This window comes from Thamnophis elegans, chromosome 2 (assembly GCF_009769535.1).
Source record: "Thamnophis elegans isolate rThaEle1 chromosome 2, rThaEle1.pri, whole genome shotgun sequence".
Classification (NCBI taxonomy): domain Eukaryota; kingdom Metazoa; phylum Chordata; class Lepidosauria; order Squamata; family Colubridae; genus Thamnophis; species Thamnophis elegans.
Window position 1 is genome coordinate 25,293,895 of NC_045542.1, and position 18,702 is coordinate 25,312,596.

The 18,702-nt window shown below is 45.4% G+C and overlaps 1 protein-coding gene across 1 annotated transcript in view; it reads left to right on the forward strand.

The window, feature by feature from the left end:
* Nucleotides 1-18,702, forward strand: part of ADCY6 (adenylate cyclase 6) — a 71,942-nt gene that overhangs the window by 32,378 nt on the left and 20,862 nt on the right. Inside the window, exons 8-13 of the mRNA XM_032210025.1 lie at nt 257-415; nt 2,175-2,316; nt 2,543-2,671; nt 17,751-17,776; nt 18,200-18,347; nt 18,440-18,537. Of these exons, the coding sequence (XP_032065916.1) occupies nt 257-415; nt 2,175-2,316; nt 2,543-2,671; nt 17,751-17,776; nt 18,200-18,347; nt 18,440-18,537 (702 nt within the window). The remainder of the gene's footprint in view (nt 1-256; nt 416-2,174; nt 2,317-2,542; nt 2,672-17,750; nt 17,777-18,199; nt 18,348-18,439; nt 18,538-18,702) is intronic.

Sequence of the window (18,702 nt, forward strand, 5' to 3'; positions counted from 1 at the left end):
TATTTTAAATCTTTGTGTTCCAGCAGCAATCATTTCAAACTGCTTGCTCAGTTCCTGCAGCCGTTTGAGGGTGGAGATCAGTTGTTTTGTCCTTGCTAAAGTGGTAGTACACACTTATTAGCTCACCTCTCCCTACTGAGAGGAGTGATTCTTTCTCCTTTGTTTGAGTGATTCTTGTCTAAGATGTCTTTGTGCCAGAATGTGTGTGCAAATAGAGAGACCTGTTCTGACATTCACCCCATCCTCTTTCTCCTAGGCTGGTGCGGGAAGTGACGGGTGTCAACGTCAACATGCGTGTTGGGATCCACAGTGGTCGTGTGCACTGTGGAGTGCTGGGGCTGCGCAAATGGCAATTTGATGTCTGGTCTAATGATGTCACCTTGGCCAATCACATGGAAGCTGGTGGCAAAGCAGGGTGAGTTGAATCCTTCAGCGTTTGAGCGAAACAACTGTGAATGCTAATAGAAAGTACCGTAGTTCCATTTAAACAGGAGATGGAGAATCTTTTCCTGTAAAGGCCCATATTCATTGAAGAAAATTGGTTTAGAAATGGGAAAGCCATGCTAGTATTGGGTGTGACCCCATTTTCCCCCTATTCTTCCCTTTTTGTCTTTGTTCGGACCTAGGCTTGCTTAAAAAGCATGAAGCAGAGTCTTGGTCCTGGCAAAACCTTTTTTATTTACACGATTGTGAATTATTTTCATTCACGGTCAGCAAGGCTTGGCAAACAGTCTTTCAGAGGAATATTTATCAATACGAACCTTATCTCGCTTGGAGAACTGCCAGATAACTGGTTTCCAAATGCCAGGGCAAGGCAACACTTGGCACAGAGTCTCTTATAATCACAAACAGAACTTTCCACTCTTGAAATGACCAAAGGAACAAATTGTTTTCTGCAAAAGCCCACTCCCCATTTGCTCCTCTTTTGTTTCCTATGGGAGGGCCCAATCACCTCCAAGGTGTTGCTTTACTCCCAAGTGGACCCTGCTTTCTTAGTTGTTCTTGTCTTCTGGCAGTTCTGTGCATGCACACACTGGGAACAGGCTCCAGCTGTTCCTCTGCCTCACTGCTGTCTAGCTCCCTCTCTGCCTCTGATGCAGAGCCCTCGTCTGAGCTTTACCCGGCCCCTAGGACTGACCCATGTTCCTCCCCAACCTCCTCACTGTCCGACTCTGCTGCCAACTCTGCTGGCCGCCGGTGGGCCACAACAGTCTTACCTCTTATTCTTTATCTTTTGCATACATAGATTTAAAATCACTCTATTCCATTCCTTGTCTATTACCTAAACGTGTGGAGTTTATCTGTTGGAGAAGAGTAGGAAAAAAACCTTTAAAGCTGCATTGGGCTCCAACCTCACACTTGCCTCACACGAGGCTTCTGGGACAATGCCAGGCCTTCACAGCTTTTCAGAAAGCCAGGAGGGTAGGGGCTTGCTGGATCTCAGAGGGAAGGTGCTTCCCTAGGGCAGGGACCACTACCAAGATGGTTCTCTGTTTCAGTCCTATAAGGAAGGAATGGACCTGGAGTGTGCCCACTCAGTCAGATCTTGTGGAAGGAGCATATTGGAGACACATTCTTATCAGTGGAAAATAGGCCCACCACACACATTGATGGCAAAAGAGATGGCACTTAGATGTTTGGGACAGTTAAGATAGACAGACAGACAACTGGCTTGGCTACTCCTCAGGATTGTTAACATGGGAATAAAAAAGCACAACGCTGTTATATGACTGGGATTAAAATTCGCATGTGGAAATGCCTTACATTTCTCCATGTGACTTGCTGATCCAAATGAAGTAATATATTATCTCCACTGGTTCTCCTTACTGTACAGTTCCTTATGACCATTTTACCATATTTTCATACGAGTTCATTGGGCTTTCCTCCAAATTTTCTTCAGCAAGATTTCTGACTTTCTGCCGTCTTCCCCACAGTGTTTTACCTGCATTGCTGCAGCTAACTGCCTCTTACATTACTTATTCTTATTTTTATTGGTCAATCCTGCTCTTTTACTCAGAGCTGCCGAGGAAGGGCCATATTGCTTCCTTGTGGAGAGAGTAGCTTCTTCCACTCTTAAGCGAGATTATACAAAGCCTAATGAGGGGGTATCTCTGAGAGTGGGAGCAGTGGGTTCCAGCACTTGTCTTGGTTGAATGACAACATTTCTGCGATAGGCGGATCCACATTACCCAGGCAACTCTGCAGTACCTGAATGAAGACTATGAAGTAGAGCCAGGACACGGGGGTGAGCGCAATGCTTACCTGAAGGAGCATAACATTGAAACCTTCTTCATTGTGGGCTGCAGCCAGAAACGGGTAAGTCCTGGGAGTTGGGCGGAGGGACATGACTAAACTTTGCTTGGGGGGCAGGAAGTGGGAACAGATCATCGTAACCCAGGAGACAAATATTCTGGTCCTTGGAGCTGAAATAACAGAGGCTATGGAACAAGACATTCCTACTCTAGGGAGTAATGTCTTAAAACACCTGCTTCCATTTGTTGTTCTGGTTTGTACCTCCATATTCCTCACTTTCTGCCAATAGAAAGAAGAGAAAGCAATATTAGCCAAGCTGCAGCGAGCCCAGGCAAATTCCACCGAAGGGCTGGTGCCCCGTTGGGTCCCCGAGCGCTCGTTTCCACGGAACAAGGACTCTAAGGCGTTACGACAGATGGTAAGTCTCGGGTTTGCTTGAGACTACACCTGGGAAGAGAAGTAGGATGGCATAACGTATTATTGGATCCTGCTTTGTTCTTTCATTCCTGCTAAAAATGGTGTAGAGCAGGGGTGTCAAACTGGATTTCTTCAAGGACCAGATCATTATAGTTCTCTTCTGCAGGCCGGGGGTGGGGGGAGTGGGGAGGAGATGGGACGGATGCCTCCTGCAGCAGTTTACCAGCCAAAATGGACCGTGCACCTCATTTTTGGCCCCTCCGGCCTCCAGCAGCACTCTGCTGTGCAAAAAGGCCTCTGCGCGGCCTGTTTTTGGCCGGCAGAGTGCTGCTGGAGGCCAAAAATGGAACGCACAGGGGCTGCATGGGGCCTGTTTTGGCTGGCAGAGGCACCATGGGCTGGTCCTTTGATATTTCCAGGTCAGCCCTGTGGGCTGGATTTAAGCACCCCGTGGGCCGAGTTTGACAGCCATTCTGTTGAGCATATCTTTCCTGGCATTGAGCTAAAAGGAGGATAATCCCAAATTTGAGATAAGCAGAAGGAATAGATGAAAAAAAGGCAGGAAAAATAATCCTAGGCAATGCCCTATGCCTCACTTGTCAACATTGTGTTGTCCACTCAAGCTGAAAGCAGCTGCTGAAGATGTCTTCCCCACAACTACCCCCAGTCTATTAAACTTCTTTTCGTGATACACATATATATTAGTATGCACATATGACTAATATGTGTTAGAAGTCATGTTCCCAAAAATAAAAGGGTAAAAATAAACACATTTATATTTCTATTAACTGGCTTAAATTCTATTAACTAAAATTAATTGCCTGTTAAATAAGTATCTTTTGGAAACACCTCTCTGGGTAGCTCATCCAGGTAAATAATACAACTGTCTATGGAGATTCTCAGTCATCCAGGTCATGGTTGTCCCAAAGGTGCTTTTTTCAAGGGGCAACTGGACTGCCTGGTTTTTTTTTAAAGACTTTTCGCTTCTCACCCAAGAAACTTCTTCAGAGCTGGAGAAGCAAAATGTCTTCAAAGAAAAACCAAGGTCCAGTTACTTCTTGGAAAAAAGGCACCTTTGGGACAATACAACTGTCATTTCTCTCACACAAATAAGGTGAAATGAAAGTGTAAATGGATGGAGAAGGAAAGAACTTAGAGATACGTCCTCTTTAGACATAAAAAGGGGTTAATCACACCAGGCAAACAGCCCTTCCCCAAAACAAGCTAATAATTACCAGATTAATATTAAAAGGGACCGATGCATCTACTCTGCTTAGAAATGGAAGAGCCTTCCCTACCCATAGATTCACAGGTAATTATTAGAAGAAATATTTGATTGTCCTATTGATAAATACAGCAGAGATGTGCAATTTGGAGATGCAAAGGACAGAGATATTTTGGATCTGGCACAGGTTCTCTTGCTGTACCTTTGGGTGAAGGTCCCCATACTAGATTTGAACCACCCCTTGTCCACTGCAGATGTGAAAATATGCACACCTCTAAATACGGCATCCTTCCAACCCAGGATAGAAGTTCTACAAAGCGTTTTCCTCATAAGGTCTGAACCCCAAAGCCTAGTTCACATACGACACTAAGCAGGGGTGGCATTCAAAAATTTTAGCAACTGGTTCTCAGCCTGATTGCTGGGTGGGCGTCGCCATGGTGAGTGTGGCCTACTCAGCCTTCTTCACCATGGCAGGGGGCGGGATTTTCGCCCTTCCCAGGTTCCGGAGGCTTTCCTTGAGCCTCTGGGAGGGTGAAAATGGCCTTTCCCGGGCTTCGGAGGCGGGAAATACGGCTGTTTCTGGACTTCCAGAAGTTCCGGGAGGCCCATTTTTCGCCCTCCCAGAGCCTCCGTGTGGGCCCTGCACTTACCTGGCATCCAAAACGGGCCACATGGAGACTCCTGGGAGGGGAGGGGCCAGCTAGTCCTTGCAACAACCAGTTCAGCGAACCAGGTGTAAAATTAGCATCCAGTTTGCCCGAACCGGTCCAAACTGGCTGAATCCCATCCCTGATACTAAGCAAACTTGTAATATGGTTTGTTCAAATCTCCAGCAAGAGTTGACTTTTTTTCCCCTGCAACCTGGCAAAGGAGAATGGAATGTCAGGAAAGGAAGTGTCATGGAGGGAATGGTTCTCTCCATGTATGTATGGGCTGTTTTAGTCTTTTCTCATGGATAGATTATCCCTTAGGAAATAAAGTCATCCATGTAAAGAAAGATTGCTTACCTCTTCATTAAAGTAAAGGATATCTGTCGAGAGTAAAGCTATACTCTTGGAAAAACAATACTCCAGGAATTTCTTTTGCTGCATGTGCCAGTGGGACAATTGAAATTATCCATAGTTCATAGAGTTTGAAGTCCTTGACTTATGACCACAATTGAGCCCAAAATTTCTGTTGTTAAAGGAGACGTTAAATGAGTTTTGCCCTGTTTTACCATTATTGCCACATTGTTAAGTGAATCACTGCAATTGATAAGTTAGTAACGGTTGTTGAGTGAATCTGCTTCCCCATTGTGTCAGAAGGTCACAAAAGGGGGTCACGTGACCCTGGGACACAGCAACGGTCATAATTATTAACCAGTTGCCAAGCATCTGAATTTTGATCACATGATCATGCTGCAATTGTCGAAAGTGTGAAAAACGGTCATAAGTCACTTTTTTCCAGTGTCGTCGTATCTTTGAAAGGTCACTAAATGAATTGTTGCAAGTCGAGGATTACCTGTGCTACCCTTTGAATAGGTAGTATAGTGAAGTGTTCTTTCTTCATCTCGACACTCATCATGCAACAAAGGAGAATGCTAGGAGAAAAGATATTGGCTTCAGAATCTATAGACTCAAAACCTAGAAGTTGTTTGCAGCCTAGAATGGTGCTTAAAGTACATGAATACTCTCTTGGGTTGAAAAAACTGGCCTTGAATGCAGGGCTGAGGGAATAGGATGTGGGAAATTGTTTGGTCATAACAATAAACCAATTAAACAATTAACCAATAAACCAATTGATTGGTCATAACAATAAAATTACAGTAGTATAATATAGTAGGATAATTATCAATAAAACTATACCTATAACATGTCAGAGCTAGAGTTTATATGGTCTCTGTGAAAGATAAACTGTTGACCTGAGGAAAAAAGTAACCTTATCACCCTCATTATATAATTTATTTGCTTGATACTCAGCAGTAGAATCTTCACTTCCGTGCACACACCCATAGCTATCTGCCCTAGTTGGAAGCTTTGGGGAAAATCTGCTTAATGCCTTCTCATAAATTGATGGCCTGAAGAGTGGGCAATATGGAGATGCACTTCTGTCCCATTCTCCATGCATTTCTAGGGAGTCTCTAATCTAAGCTTTGTTTCTAGCTTTTTTCTTACTCTTGTGCTGATTTTTAAAGTTATTTATTTTAATTGATAAGTACTTGAATATATTTAAGCTTCCTTAAGACTGATTGGAACTTACAAAGCTTACGATGAGATTTATGATCAGAATATTTATTATAAATATTCAAAGACTAGGTTTCTACATTTCACTCAACATAATCTGGGCATTGTATTGGCTTAATGTGATGCTTTTTATAAATGATCATTTATGGCTTAGAGTAGGAGTGTCAAACTCAATTTCATTTGAGGGCCGCATTAGGGTTTTGTTTGACCTTGGGAGGCCAGGGTGGGCATGGATAGCTCAACAATCGTGGTAGTGGATTTAGCCCCATTTTATTACATGTCTTACCCCAGTTGTTAAGTGAATCACTGCAGTTGTTAAGCTAGTGGCACAGTTGTTAAGTGAATCTGCCTTCCCCATTGACTTTGCTTGAAAGAAGGTTATAGAAGGTGATTCCAGGACTCTGCAGTTGTCATAAATATGAATCAATTGCTAAGTGGCTGAATTGTGATCACGTGGCCTCCGGGACACTACAATGGTCATTAAGTGTGAGAAGCACTCATAAGTCACTTTTTTCGGTTCCACCACAAAACCGCACTCGACTAAACCGCGTCCGACTAAACCGCGTAGCTGACATCAACAGGGCGACAACAGCGTGGAGACAGAAGCACGCTGTAAACCCTAAACCTAAAATTAACCCCTAAACCTAAACCTAACCCCCCTAAACCTAATCCTAAACCTAATCCTAAACCTAATCCTAAACCTAACCCTTAACCTAACCCTAAACCTAACCCTTAACCTAAACCTAAACCTAAACCTAATCCTAACCCTTAACCTAACCTTAACCCTAACCCTAACCCTTAACCTAACCCTAAACCTAACCCTAAACCTAACCCTAACCCTTAACCTAACCCTAAATCTAACCCTAAAGCTAACCCTAAAGCTAACCCTTACCTTAAGTTGAATCGGCTTGCTTTCAAAGCGCTATTTAAAGCGCCCTTCTTTCTCCGCGCTGGCTGTTGTCGCCCTGTTGATGACGTCAGCGACGTGGTTTAATCAGACGTAGTCGAGCGCGGTTTGGACGGGTCACGACTTTTTTCAATACCATTGTAGCTTTGAACAATCACTAAATGAACCGTTGAGGTGAACTACAATAAATGAACTGTTAAGTCGAGGACTATCTGTATGTTGCTTTCTGCAGAATCTAGAGAATCCCAGTTTTATTTCATCAGCTGAAATGAGGGGGGGGGATTTGATAATAGATATGAAATCCATAAGTTTAAGTATCAGTTTATCTCTGGTGTTTCAACTAATTGCAGGACTCCTGTTGAATCTTGCTGCTCCTGCATTCAAAAATATTTTTTTTAAATTAGTTCTTTTTAATGAATTACAATAGGTCCGCTTCTTTCTCAGAGCCCTATTCCTTTCCTTAGAAAAGGGAAAGCCTAAATGAACAGTGTTCTCCCCCCCCCTCCTCATGCATTAATTTCAAATCATCAGGGATTTAAACAGATTGCCTGGCTTCAAACATTTTGCTGAGCCGGGATGTGGTTGTTTGGTTTTGACTTAGCATGTTGTCTGAGCCTAGCCATTCTGGTATATAAACATGCTTTGGGTCTTACTGAAACCACCCAATTGTGCAGAGTGAACTATGTTTTAGCATGATAAGCGAGTCCAGTCAATATCACCTCTATATGGAATCTGGCTCCTTGAAATATTTTTTTTTTGTCATGTGATTTGCTTCTTCTATCATGAATTTGTTCAAGCCTTTCATTTGGCAGCTTCCTCACTTCATTGTCAAGGTGCAAATTAAATCTGCTATCCAAATAAAACAAGCTAGTTTTTATCATTATAATCACCCTCACCTACCACATTTGGGGGTAATTTGCTGCCCATTAGTGGCTCTCTTGATGGTTGCTAAGTGAGAATTCTTAGTGCCCCGTCATTCATTGTACAAGCTGCGTTTGATTTGTTGTGGGTAGTTTGTTGCTATGGTACAGATTGTTTATGAAATTTGGAAATCTAGCATCTGTTGCCATGATACTGCTTGCATCTGAGAGGGAGTTCCACTGGTATCTTCTTTGTAGCAGGGCTGCCAATTGTTGACGAGCAATGTCTGACAGGTTTTTGGTTGGTAGTAGTGGCTATAGCACAGAGCTTCTGTTTTGGCTTATTTAATCTTTTGCGATGGAATACTTTACTAGTTGTTAAAATGCGAAAGGATCAGAGGTGGTATTCAGCAGGTTCTGACTAGTTCTGGAGAACTGGTAACAGAAATTTTGAATAATTCGGGCAACCGGTAAATGCCACCTCTGACTGGCCCCACCCCCATCTATTCTCTGCCTTCCAAATCCCAGCTGATTGGGAGGAAATGGGGATTTTGCAGTAACCTTTCCCTGGAGTGGGGAGGGAAAGTATCCTTCCACTGCCATGCCCACCAAGCCACGCCCACAGAACCACTAGTAAAAAATTTGAAATCCCACCACTGGGAAGGATCCTATCCTGTTATGTATTACTGTTTAATGAAATACTTTGAGATCATTGTATTCCTTTCTTGGTAGGAATTCAATTTTGTTTAAAAACAATTACCTTTTGTGTCAGTTTCCTTATCCCAGTCAAATAGCTTTATATCTGTTCAGGGTGCTGCCTTAAAGCACTAATTCTGCTCCACTGAATGGCAGGATATGAAAGAAGTCCATTCATTTAAACAGGGTCTGGATTTTTCAGACCAATCCTACCATGGTTGCTTAATCCTAGGAGGCATATGCATATGCATTGATTGATTATGTGACATCAGGTAATTTTTTATTCCTAGCAGCCACATGATTTTTTTCCCATGACAGTCTATCCCTAAGCTGTTCGTGAGTCATACCCATAAGTCTCTGTAATCTATCTTTTGTATTTGAGCAGAACAAGAGAAAACTGCAGGATTTTCTTGCAGCTGTAGGATGGTTTCCATTGACGGGAGTTCTAGTTTTTTCTCCCCTTCCCCATTTTAAAGTCAAGGCACTACTACGGCATCTTGCAGTAATTTCTGAGACCTCTTTGGTGGATCTGAGTTTGCCACGTCCCATAGAATTGCCTTTCTTTTTCTTTCCAACTCAATGGGGCAAAATTATGTGAAGAGGTCAAGATATTTCTGTCCATCATCAGTGTAGTAACTTTGAAAATTGAAAAGAACTGGAGCAAATTTGGTGTTAGGGAAGAATCTGGTGGAAGTAAGATTGGGATTGAAAATGGGTAGATGGTGGCTGCATTACTCTAGCTCTGTGATCGTGAACCTATGGCACACGTGCCAGAGATGGCACGGAGCACCCTCTCTGATGGCACTTGAACTGTCGCCCCAGTTCAGCTCCGCTGCGCATGTGCGCGCGTCTCCCACCAGCCAACTGATCTTCAGATTCTGCCATGCATGTGCAGAGGGCGTGGGCATGCAAGGGGGGCCATGAGCATGTATGAGGTGGTGGGGCACATGCAGGGGGGCATGTGCACATATATGGGGCTCGGGCAGGGCAGGATGCATGTGCGGGGGCATGCACACATCGCATTTTGGGGATTCAGGGATGCGCGACACTCTGGGCACTCGGTCTAGAAAAGATTAGCCATCAGTGCTCTAGTTACTTTTAGATGAAACAGATTTTCGGGTTCCAGATTTTCCGGATTCTTTGGCACAAAGAATATGTTGCTTTAGGTTGAGAGAAGGAAGAATGCTGATTCTCCTGGATCTTTCGGTCAAAATGTCCTCTTTGAGCAACCAACTGGCAGAAGAGCATGGAAATGCTTCTCTTAAATGATTTCAGCTTTACCACAACAGCTATTTTCAGAAGGTGATTCTGAAATTCTGTTGCTAGCAGTTATGCTGTGCCTTCCTCAGTCTTCCCTGCGTGCATGAAATGCCTGAGGTCATAGGGAGCTTTGGAATGCAATGTTGCCAGTGCACAGAAACCATCCAAATTACTGCCATATTCATTTTCATCTAATTCAGGAGACGTAATTAAAATGCTGAACTTGCATTTAAGATAAATCAGGAAATAAATAAGGCCTAAGGAATTGAAGTTCCAGTCTATACAAAATGGAAAGATTGTGTGACCAGAGAAGGACGGGTGTGTTTGGACCTGCCGGGGAAGGCGGGGGGTACCGGGGTGGTTGGGGGGACCATGGCCACGGGAGTGGGTCGGAGCATTGCGGTCATGACAGGGAGGGGCAGATATGGCGGGGACTTTAGGGCTAGCCATTACCGGGGAAGGAGGGTTCGCTACATTACAGAGATCCCTCCTTCCGGCCCTATGAGTCCCACTCCAAGACCAGATGGCGCGAGTAGCCAGGACCCTGGTCTCAGGCTGCTGTTGCTAAATGCCAGGTCTGTTATTCACAAGGCTCCTCTCGTCCGGGACTTAATTGTTGACGAGAGGGCAGACCTGGCATGTATTACTGAAACCTGGCTGGGCACAGAAGGAGGAGTCCCCCTTGTAGAGATGTGCCCAGAGGGATTTCAGGTGCTTCATCAGCCGAGAGCCCAGGGAAGGGGTGGCGGTGTGGCTATTGTTATCCGGGAGTCTCTGTTACCTCGTAGGGTCCCTGCTCCGGAGCTTGTCGGGCGTGAGTCCCTGCTGATAAAGTTGGACCTCAAGGGTCAAGTGGGTTTGCTGCTAACGTACCTGCCTCCCAACTGCGTTGCAGCATCCCTCCCCTCGCTCCTCGAGTCAGTAGCCGAGCTGGCAGTTGAGCTCCCCAGGCTTATAGTTCTGGGGGACTTTAACTTGCCATCGCTCGGTGAACGCTCTGACGGGGCGCAGGAGTTCATGGCTTCCATGACAGCCATGGGCTTGACCCAGGTAATTCGGGGCCCAACCCATACAGCGGGTCACATGCTCGACCTCGTATTCCTCTCGGAGCAGTGGATGTGTGATCTTGGTCTGAGGGGTAATGAGACCATACCCCTGTCGTGGTCAGACCACTGCCTACTGAGGCTTGACTTCCGGAGGCCAAACCCCCACCGTAGGGAGGAGGAACCGACCAGGTGGTTCCGCCCCAGGCGACTGATGGACCCTTTGAGGTTCCAGACGGAGCTTGGGGTAATTCCTGACGCTCTCGCCCACAGTTCGGCAGAGGCTCTGGTTGCCGCCTGGCATTCGGCGGCATCGGAGTCTCTTGACCGGATTGCGCCACTACGGCCCCTCCGGGCCAGTGGATCCCGGAGACCTCCTTGGTTCACCGAGGAACTCCGGGAGAAGAAGCGCCGGAGGAGACGCCTAGAGCACCTGTGGAGGTCCGATAAGTCCGAGGCGAACCGAGCACTTCTGACCACCTGCACCAAGGATTACATCCGGGCACTAAGAGCTGCCAAAAGAACGCATATCTCCGCCTTGGTTGCGTCTGCCGAGTCACGCCCAGCCACCCTGTTTAGGATCACTCGCTCCCTCCTTAATAAGAGGGATGTGGGAGATCCCTTGCAGGGTAGGGCTGAGGACTATGCCCAGTTCTTGGCGGACAAAGTTTCTCGGTTTCGGTCGGACTTGGACTCCACCGCAGTAGATCCAGCCGAGACACAGGGGGATTACTTGGCAAACCATCTCTGGGTTGAGTTCCAGGATGTTGCCTCCGGGGATGTGGACAAGGCCATTCGAGCTGTAAGTGCCTCCACCTGTATTCTGGACCCGTGTCCCTCCTGGCTGGTTGCCAACAGCAGGGAGGTGACACATGGCTGGATCCAGGCGGTCGTGACCGCCTCCCTTCGGGAGGGGCACTTCCCCGCCGCACTTAAAACGGCGGTGGTGAGACCCCTCCTGAAGAAACCATCCTTGGATCCAGCCATTTTAAACAACTATCGTCCTGTCTCCAACCTCCCCTTTATCGGGAAGGTTGTTGAGAAGGTGGTGGCCTTCCAGCTTCAACGGGCCTTTGAGGAAGCTAGTTATCTTGACCCCTTCCAGTTCGGCTTCAGACCTGGTTACAGCACAGAAACCGCTTTGGTCGCATTGACCGATGATCTCTGGAGGGCCAGAGATGGAGGCCATGCGTCCATCCTGGTTCTCCTTGACCTCTCAGCGGCTTTCGATACCATCGACCATGGTATCCTTCTGCGACGACTGCGGGAGGTGGGGGTGGGAGGCACTGTTTTGCAGTGGTTCTCCTCTTACCTCTCGGACAGGTCGCAGTCGGTGTTGGTCGGGAGGCAGAGATCGTCCCTGAGGCCCCTAACATATGGGGTGCCGCAGGGTTCGGTCTTATCCCCCCTACTATTTAACATATACATGAAACCGCTGGGCGAGATCATTCGGAGGCACGGGATAAAATACCACCAATACGCGGACGATACACAATTGTATCTGTCCGCCCCGTGCCAACTCAATGAAGCGGTGGACGTGATGAACCAGGGTCTTGAAGCCGTTAAGAGCTGGATGAGCGCTAACAAACTGGTACTCAACCCGGACAAGACCGAGTGGCTGTTGTGTTTCCCTCCCAATAATTTGGCCGACATTCCAACACTCAGGCTGGGGGGTCAAATTTTATACCCCTCAGACAGGGTCTGTAACTTAGGAGTCCTCCTGGATTCACAGCTGACTTTCGACCATCAGCTATCGGCTGTGACCAGGGGGGCATTTGCCCAGGTTCACCTGGTCCGTCAGTTACGGCCCTACCTGAACCGGGAGGCTCTCGCAACAGTCACTCGAGCCCTTGTGATCTCTAGGCTGGAATACTGCAATGGGCTCTACATGGGGTTGCCCTTGAAGAGCATCCGGCGACTGCAGTTAGTCCAGAATGCAGCCGCGCGAGTGATAGTGGACGCACCGCGGTTCGCCCACATTACACCCATCCTCCGCGAGCTGCACTGGCTACCTGTGGGTCTCCGGGTGCGCTTCAGGGTACTGATGACCACCTTTAAAGCACTCCATGGTAGTGGATCTGGATACTTGAGAGACCGCCTTCTGCCGATTACCTCCCTCCGACCGATTAGATCGCACAGGCTGGGCCTCCTCCGGATTCCATCCGCCAGTCAATGTCGACTGGCGACTACATGGAGGAGAGCCTTTTCTGTTGCAGCTCCGACCCTGTGGAACGATCTCCCCGTTGAGATTCGTACCCTCACCACCATCCAGACCTTCCGCACAGCCCTCAAGACCTGGCTCTCCCAGCAGGCCTGGGGATAGGTTTCCAATTTACCCGCCCGAGTGTTGACTGTTGAAAGCATGTTGTGGTTTACCATTTTATTTTTGGTCACTTATTGTTTGTCTCTTGTTACTGCACACCCTTCCCTTATGATTGTAAGCCGCCCTGAGTCCCCTCAGGGAGAAGGGCGGCCTATAAGCCTTAATAAAATGTCAAAAAAAAAATATCAAATGCCTTGGAACAATTTGTATTCTCCATAAGGAATGGATTTGCCATTCTGGAATGCTATTACTACAGAGTTGACTTTGCCTTAGAAGTTCAAAGCAGATGCCATGATACACATTTTCCTCTCCCAGTCTTCATTGATATGCTAACCTGTTCTGATCCTCTCCTCCGTCCAGTAACGAATGCCGAGACAAGCTTAGCTGGAATGCCACAACACTTTATTAGCAGGAAACATAAATCTTTGGCTGAAATCCCAAACAGGAACGAACAGATAAAGAACCTTGGCAGCAACCCAGACTCCAACAGATACAGATAACAGCTTCTCCAGCGTTCATAATTAAGTTGAATCCTGCAACCAGACTCCTCCCAAAGTCCCCCCTTATATACTATCCTGAGAAGAGCCTAATTACAACCACCTGGGTCCAATTATCTTCTGTATCTGCATAGCTGTTCTCTACATTGATCTGCTCGCTGTTGCTGGGCGTCCAGGACCACCTCCCTTGTCTCCTCCCCACTGCTCCAAGGCCTGATGTCAGGAGCACATTCCGTTTGGCTTTCACCACTGATTCATGCCTCAGGCGCCTTCTTGCGGCCAACCAGCGCCTCTGATCCCTGCTCAGAGTCGGAACCCTGTCCAGGGTCCTCCACATCTTCCAGAGCCGACTCATAAGGCCCCTCGCTGTCGGAGTCTGTTTGCAGCTCCTGCTGAGCCACAACACTAACCAGTGGTGGGATTCAAAAATTTTACTACCGGTTCTGTGGGTATGGCTTTGTGGGCATGGCAGGGGAAGGATACTACAAAATCCCCATTCCCGTCCTACTCCCGGGGGAAGGTAACTGCAAAATCCCCATTCCCTCCCCATCCCAGTAACCTGCTTTCCAGTTCTCTTCTCCTGTTAAGGGCAACAAAAGAAGATCAGCTGGGTGCTAGGCCAGTCTATTTGCCAGTTCTCCAAACTACTCAAAATTTCCGCTACTGTTTCTCCAGAACCTGTCAGAACTGGTTGAATTCCACTTCTGATGCTAACAGTATCTGTCAAAGGTAGCCTGGCTGCAATGTTGCATGGCCAGAATAATATCCCATTTAAATTGCCATAATGATTGATTGTAGGTAGCACTGCCTTTTTACGTCATGTTGGACGTTTTAGCTGATGTAAAATAAACAGATTGTGGATCAGGACTGGATGGTTTGATTACAACTCAATCATTTTGAAACAATGGCAGTGGCTTCCCAACCATTTTTAGGTATGACTGTGTTCTCGACCTTTTAAATATCTGAAATGGTTTGGACCAGTCCATACCAGTTCTTCACTTTTCTCTTCCATGTGAAGTAAGGTAGATGGTGAATTGAGGTTGGATTTTCTCAGTGTGGTCCTTCATATCTAACTTGGCGAGGTTTGCCTGGTGCCAACTTTGATCTTCTTAGTTGGCAGATAAAGAATGTTTTTAATTAGTCCAGGTTTTCATACTGTCATTATTATTTTCATATTACTGATCCAACATGTTTATACCATTTATCTCTCTTATATTCTTCAGCTAAAAATAATTAGTTAATGATGAATGCCGGATAAAAAGTAATTGTAATTGATGATTACTCTAGAAGGCTTTTAGGCTCAAGCAACAGACTATATATTTATATAGTATAGGTAGTCCTCTATTTACGATTCATTTAATGACCATTCAAAGTTACAACCGCATTGGAAAAAAGTGACTTAAAGGTCACTTTAAGGTTTTTCACACTTATGACCGTTAAAATCCCCTGGTCATGTGATCAAAATTCGGGTGCTTGGCAACTGACTCATATTTATGACAGTTGCAGTATCCCAGGGTCATGTGATCACCTTTTGCGACCTTCCGCCAAGCAAAGTCCATAATGGAGAAGCCATCTTACTAACCTAACAGCTGCAGTGATTCACTTAACAACTGTGGCAAGAAAGGTCATAAAATGGGGCAAAACTCACTTAAATGTCTCAGCAACAGAAGTTTTGGGTTCAATTGTGTTCGTAAGTCAAGGATGACCTGGAGTAAGAATATGAGGTGTCAGGGCCATTTGTGCCCCTCTAGTATTGCCCCCCTCCTCCTTTCTGGCATTATTTGCTCAACTTAACTCCAAAGACTGTCAGGGTGAGAAATACTTGAATTATTCCTGAAGTCAGAGACTGGATACGAAAACGGAGACCTTTTGTTTTAAGGCAGAAGACATTGGTAATTATTGTTCTCTGCAAACTCACTCTTGCCTCCCAAACTCACTGTGAACCTCTTTCCCACACCTAAGTTGAGCATTAACCAGCCGGCAGGTCGCCCTGCTTCTTAGCTGTAAATCTCAGCTATTCTGAGGCAAGCTGTGAGGAGATGTTGTTTTGTTGGCCAAAGACCAGCCCAAGCCAGTCAGATTTATTGCATCTACCTGTGTGTTTAAAATGGGAGAGTCCAGGGAAGGGCTCTGCTCCTGTTCCTTGTGTTGGTATAATGAAGTTCACAGCCAACCAGCCTATTAGGTTTCTTTTCTCAGCTTTTCAGAGATTTGGAACAGAGAGAAAAAGGACGGCCTTTAATGTTTGTTTGTTTGTTTGTTTGCCTTTGGGCCATATCAAAGTGCAGAGTTCCGGAAGCAAATTATTACTGAAATTGGATAAAAGCAATTTAAAATGGAATTGGATGCAATACAGTTTGAAATGAAATTGGAATAAAATACAATCTAAGATGAAAATAGAATAAAATACAATAATGTAAGATTATAGATAAAATATGATAAAATAATATTTTGGTGTTCACCCCTACAATCTACCCCAATCAGTCCCGTGTATGCATATCTCAGCCGAGCCATTTTGCTCAAATACTGTGCTGTGTTAAATGTTATTTTCAGATTCTGGCTTCTTCTTTAAGAAAAAAAAAAAAAACAGGCTTGCAAATACCACTAACGCCCCCCCCCCCTCCTCCTTCCTTATCCATTTTGGGTGAAAACTCCCAGGAATATCTAATTTGGTACAGGCAGTTCTCGACTTATGGCCACAATCGAGCCCAAAATTTCTGCTGCTAAGCAAGATAGTTAAGTGAGCTTTGTCCCGTTTTACAACATTTCTTGCCACGGTTGTTAAGTGAATCACTGCAGTTAGTAACACAGTTTGTTAAGCGAATCTGGATTCCCCATTGACTTTGCTTGTCAGAAGGTCAGAAAAGGGGGTCACGTGACCCTGCGACATTGCTACCGTCATAAACACATGCCAATTGCCAGGCATCTGAATTTTGACATTGGGGATGTTGCAACAGTCATGTGTGTGAAAAAGAGTCATGTCGCTTTATTCATTGTCATTATAACTTCTAACGGTCCCTAAACAAACGGTTGTAAATCAAGGACTAGCTGTATACATGTGTGGGAATACTAATAATCCCAAGTATGTCCAGGAAATGTCTGCCAAAAAAAAAAAAGGAGAGAGAAAATTTTTGATTGAAAACTATGTTGCTGGCAACATTTACTAGTTGTACTCTTCCCAAAAGTGCTGCTTTCCAAAGATATGAGAATTACAATGTCTGGGCTTCCTTGTATCATAGCCATCAGCATGCTGGGAGTTGTAGTCTGAGTTTGAAGAATACCGTAACCATATTATTACAAAACTTCACCACATATAGAATTAATTGTACAGGTGCTCCTTATTTACTGACCACTTAGGTGCAACGGTGCTGAATGAGTAGCACTGGTCCTTGAAGTTCTGGCTATTGCACCACGCCAACAGTCATGTGATCGCAATCCAGAAGCTTGGTGCCTGGCTTACATTTACAACAATTGCAGCGCCCGCAGTCACATGTTCACTGTTTGCAACCTTCCCTGATGACTTTCCTGCTGAAAGCCAGCAGGTGAGGTTGCAAGTCTCTCGGGTAAGTCGGCCCCACCTGGCCGCAGCCATCCCTGAGCCTGAAAACACTCGCGCATACTGCTGCACCCACTCACATACCCTGCACCCACCTGGCTTGCGAGCTGCCTAGAACTTACAACTTCTTACCGCCTTTCCCACTGATGTCGATTGTGGGAAGGCGGTAGGAAATTGGAAGGAGGTCCTTGCTTAATGAGCCACTATTCTCACTTAACAGCAATGGGAACTGCCAGGATTGCCATTGCTAAGCGATGCGGTCATGCAACGTCACATTTTATGACCACATCACTTAGCAGGAGAAATGCTGGTTCAAATTACCATCATTAAATGAGGACTACCTGTATTCATTGCAATTAGCAAGTTTTTCTGCATTTTTTGAAATTTACCGTAAAGAGAATGGGTGGTATCAAAAACTATTATACATACTGTGTGTTCTTGAACATGATGCCCAATCTCTTTCTTTCTCTCTCTCTCTCTCTCTTTTTTAGGGTATTGATGATTCCAGCAAAGACAAGTAAGTGCCTTCATTTTACAACCTCCTTGAGATTTTGACGGTGGGGATGGAAAAAATCATTCAAGCCAAAGTCCCTAAACTATCTTGTGGCTATATATGAAAGGTGGCACCAATTTCAGAGAGGTTCACATTATTTGGTCTAGTCTAGTGGTTAAGGCAGCAGGCTAGAAACCAGGAGACTGTGAGTTCTAGTCTCACTTTAAGCATGAAAGTCTGCTGGTGACTTTGGACCAGTTGCACTCTCTCAACTCACCTGAGACAGGATTATTGCTGTAGGGAAAACTAGGAGAAGGGAAGACTATAGGTACATTCGCTGTCTTGCGTTATTTATAAAAATAATAATAGTGGGATACAAATAAGTAAAATAAATTGTCTCGTGTGTCTCTCTCTTTACTCTCCAACATGAACTTTGCTTTCCTGTAGCCGAAGTACACAGGAAGCCTTAAATCCTGAAGATGAGGTTGATGAGTTCTTGGGCAGGGCCATTGATGCCCGAAGTATTGACCAGCTGCGTAAAGATCACGTCAAACGTTTTCTGCTCACTTTCCAGAAACCTGAGTTGGAGAGAAAGGTATTTCTAGAATTGAGATTTCAATTAGGCAGAAAGTCAATCTGTTCCTCAATTCCTTGGTAATTTTTTTTTCTTTTCTTTTAATCCCATAGTATTCCAAAAAGGTGGATACCCGCTTTGGTAGCTACGTGGCTTGCACCATGCTAGTCTTCTGCTGCATTTGTTGCATCCAGATAGTCATCTTCCCGCAGTGAGTGACACATGTACAAGAGTACGTTCATCATGTACTCTTTTTTGCAAACACATTAGGTACATAGGCATGTGCACGCCCATGATGAAGGTATATACACTGAAAGATCTCAACGTACCCAGTATAGGTAATCCTTAATTTATAACCATTTGTCTCGCGACCATT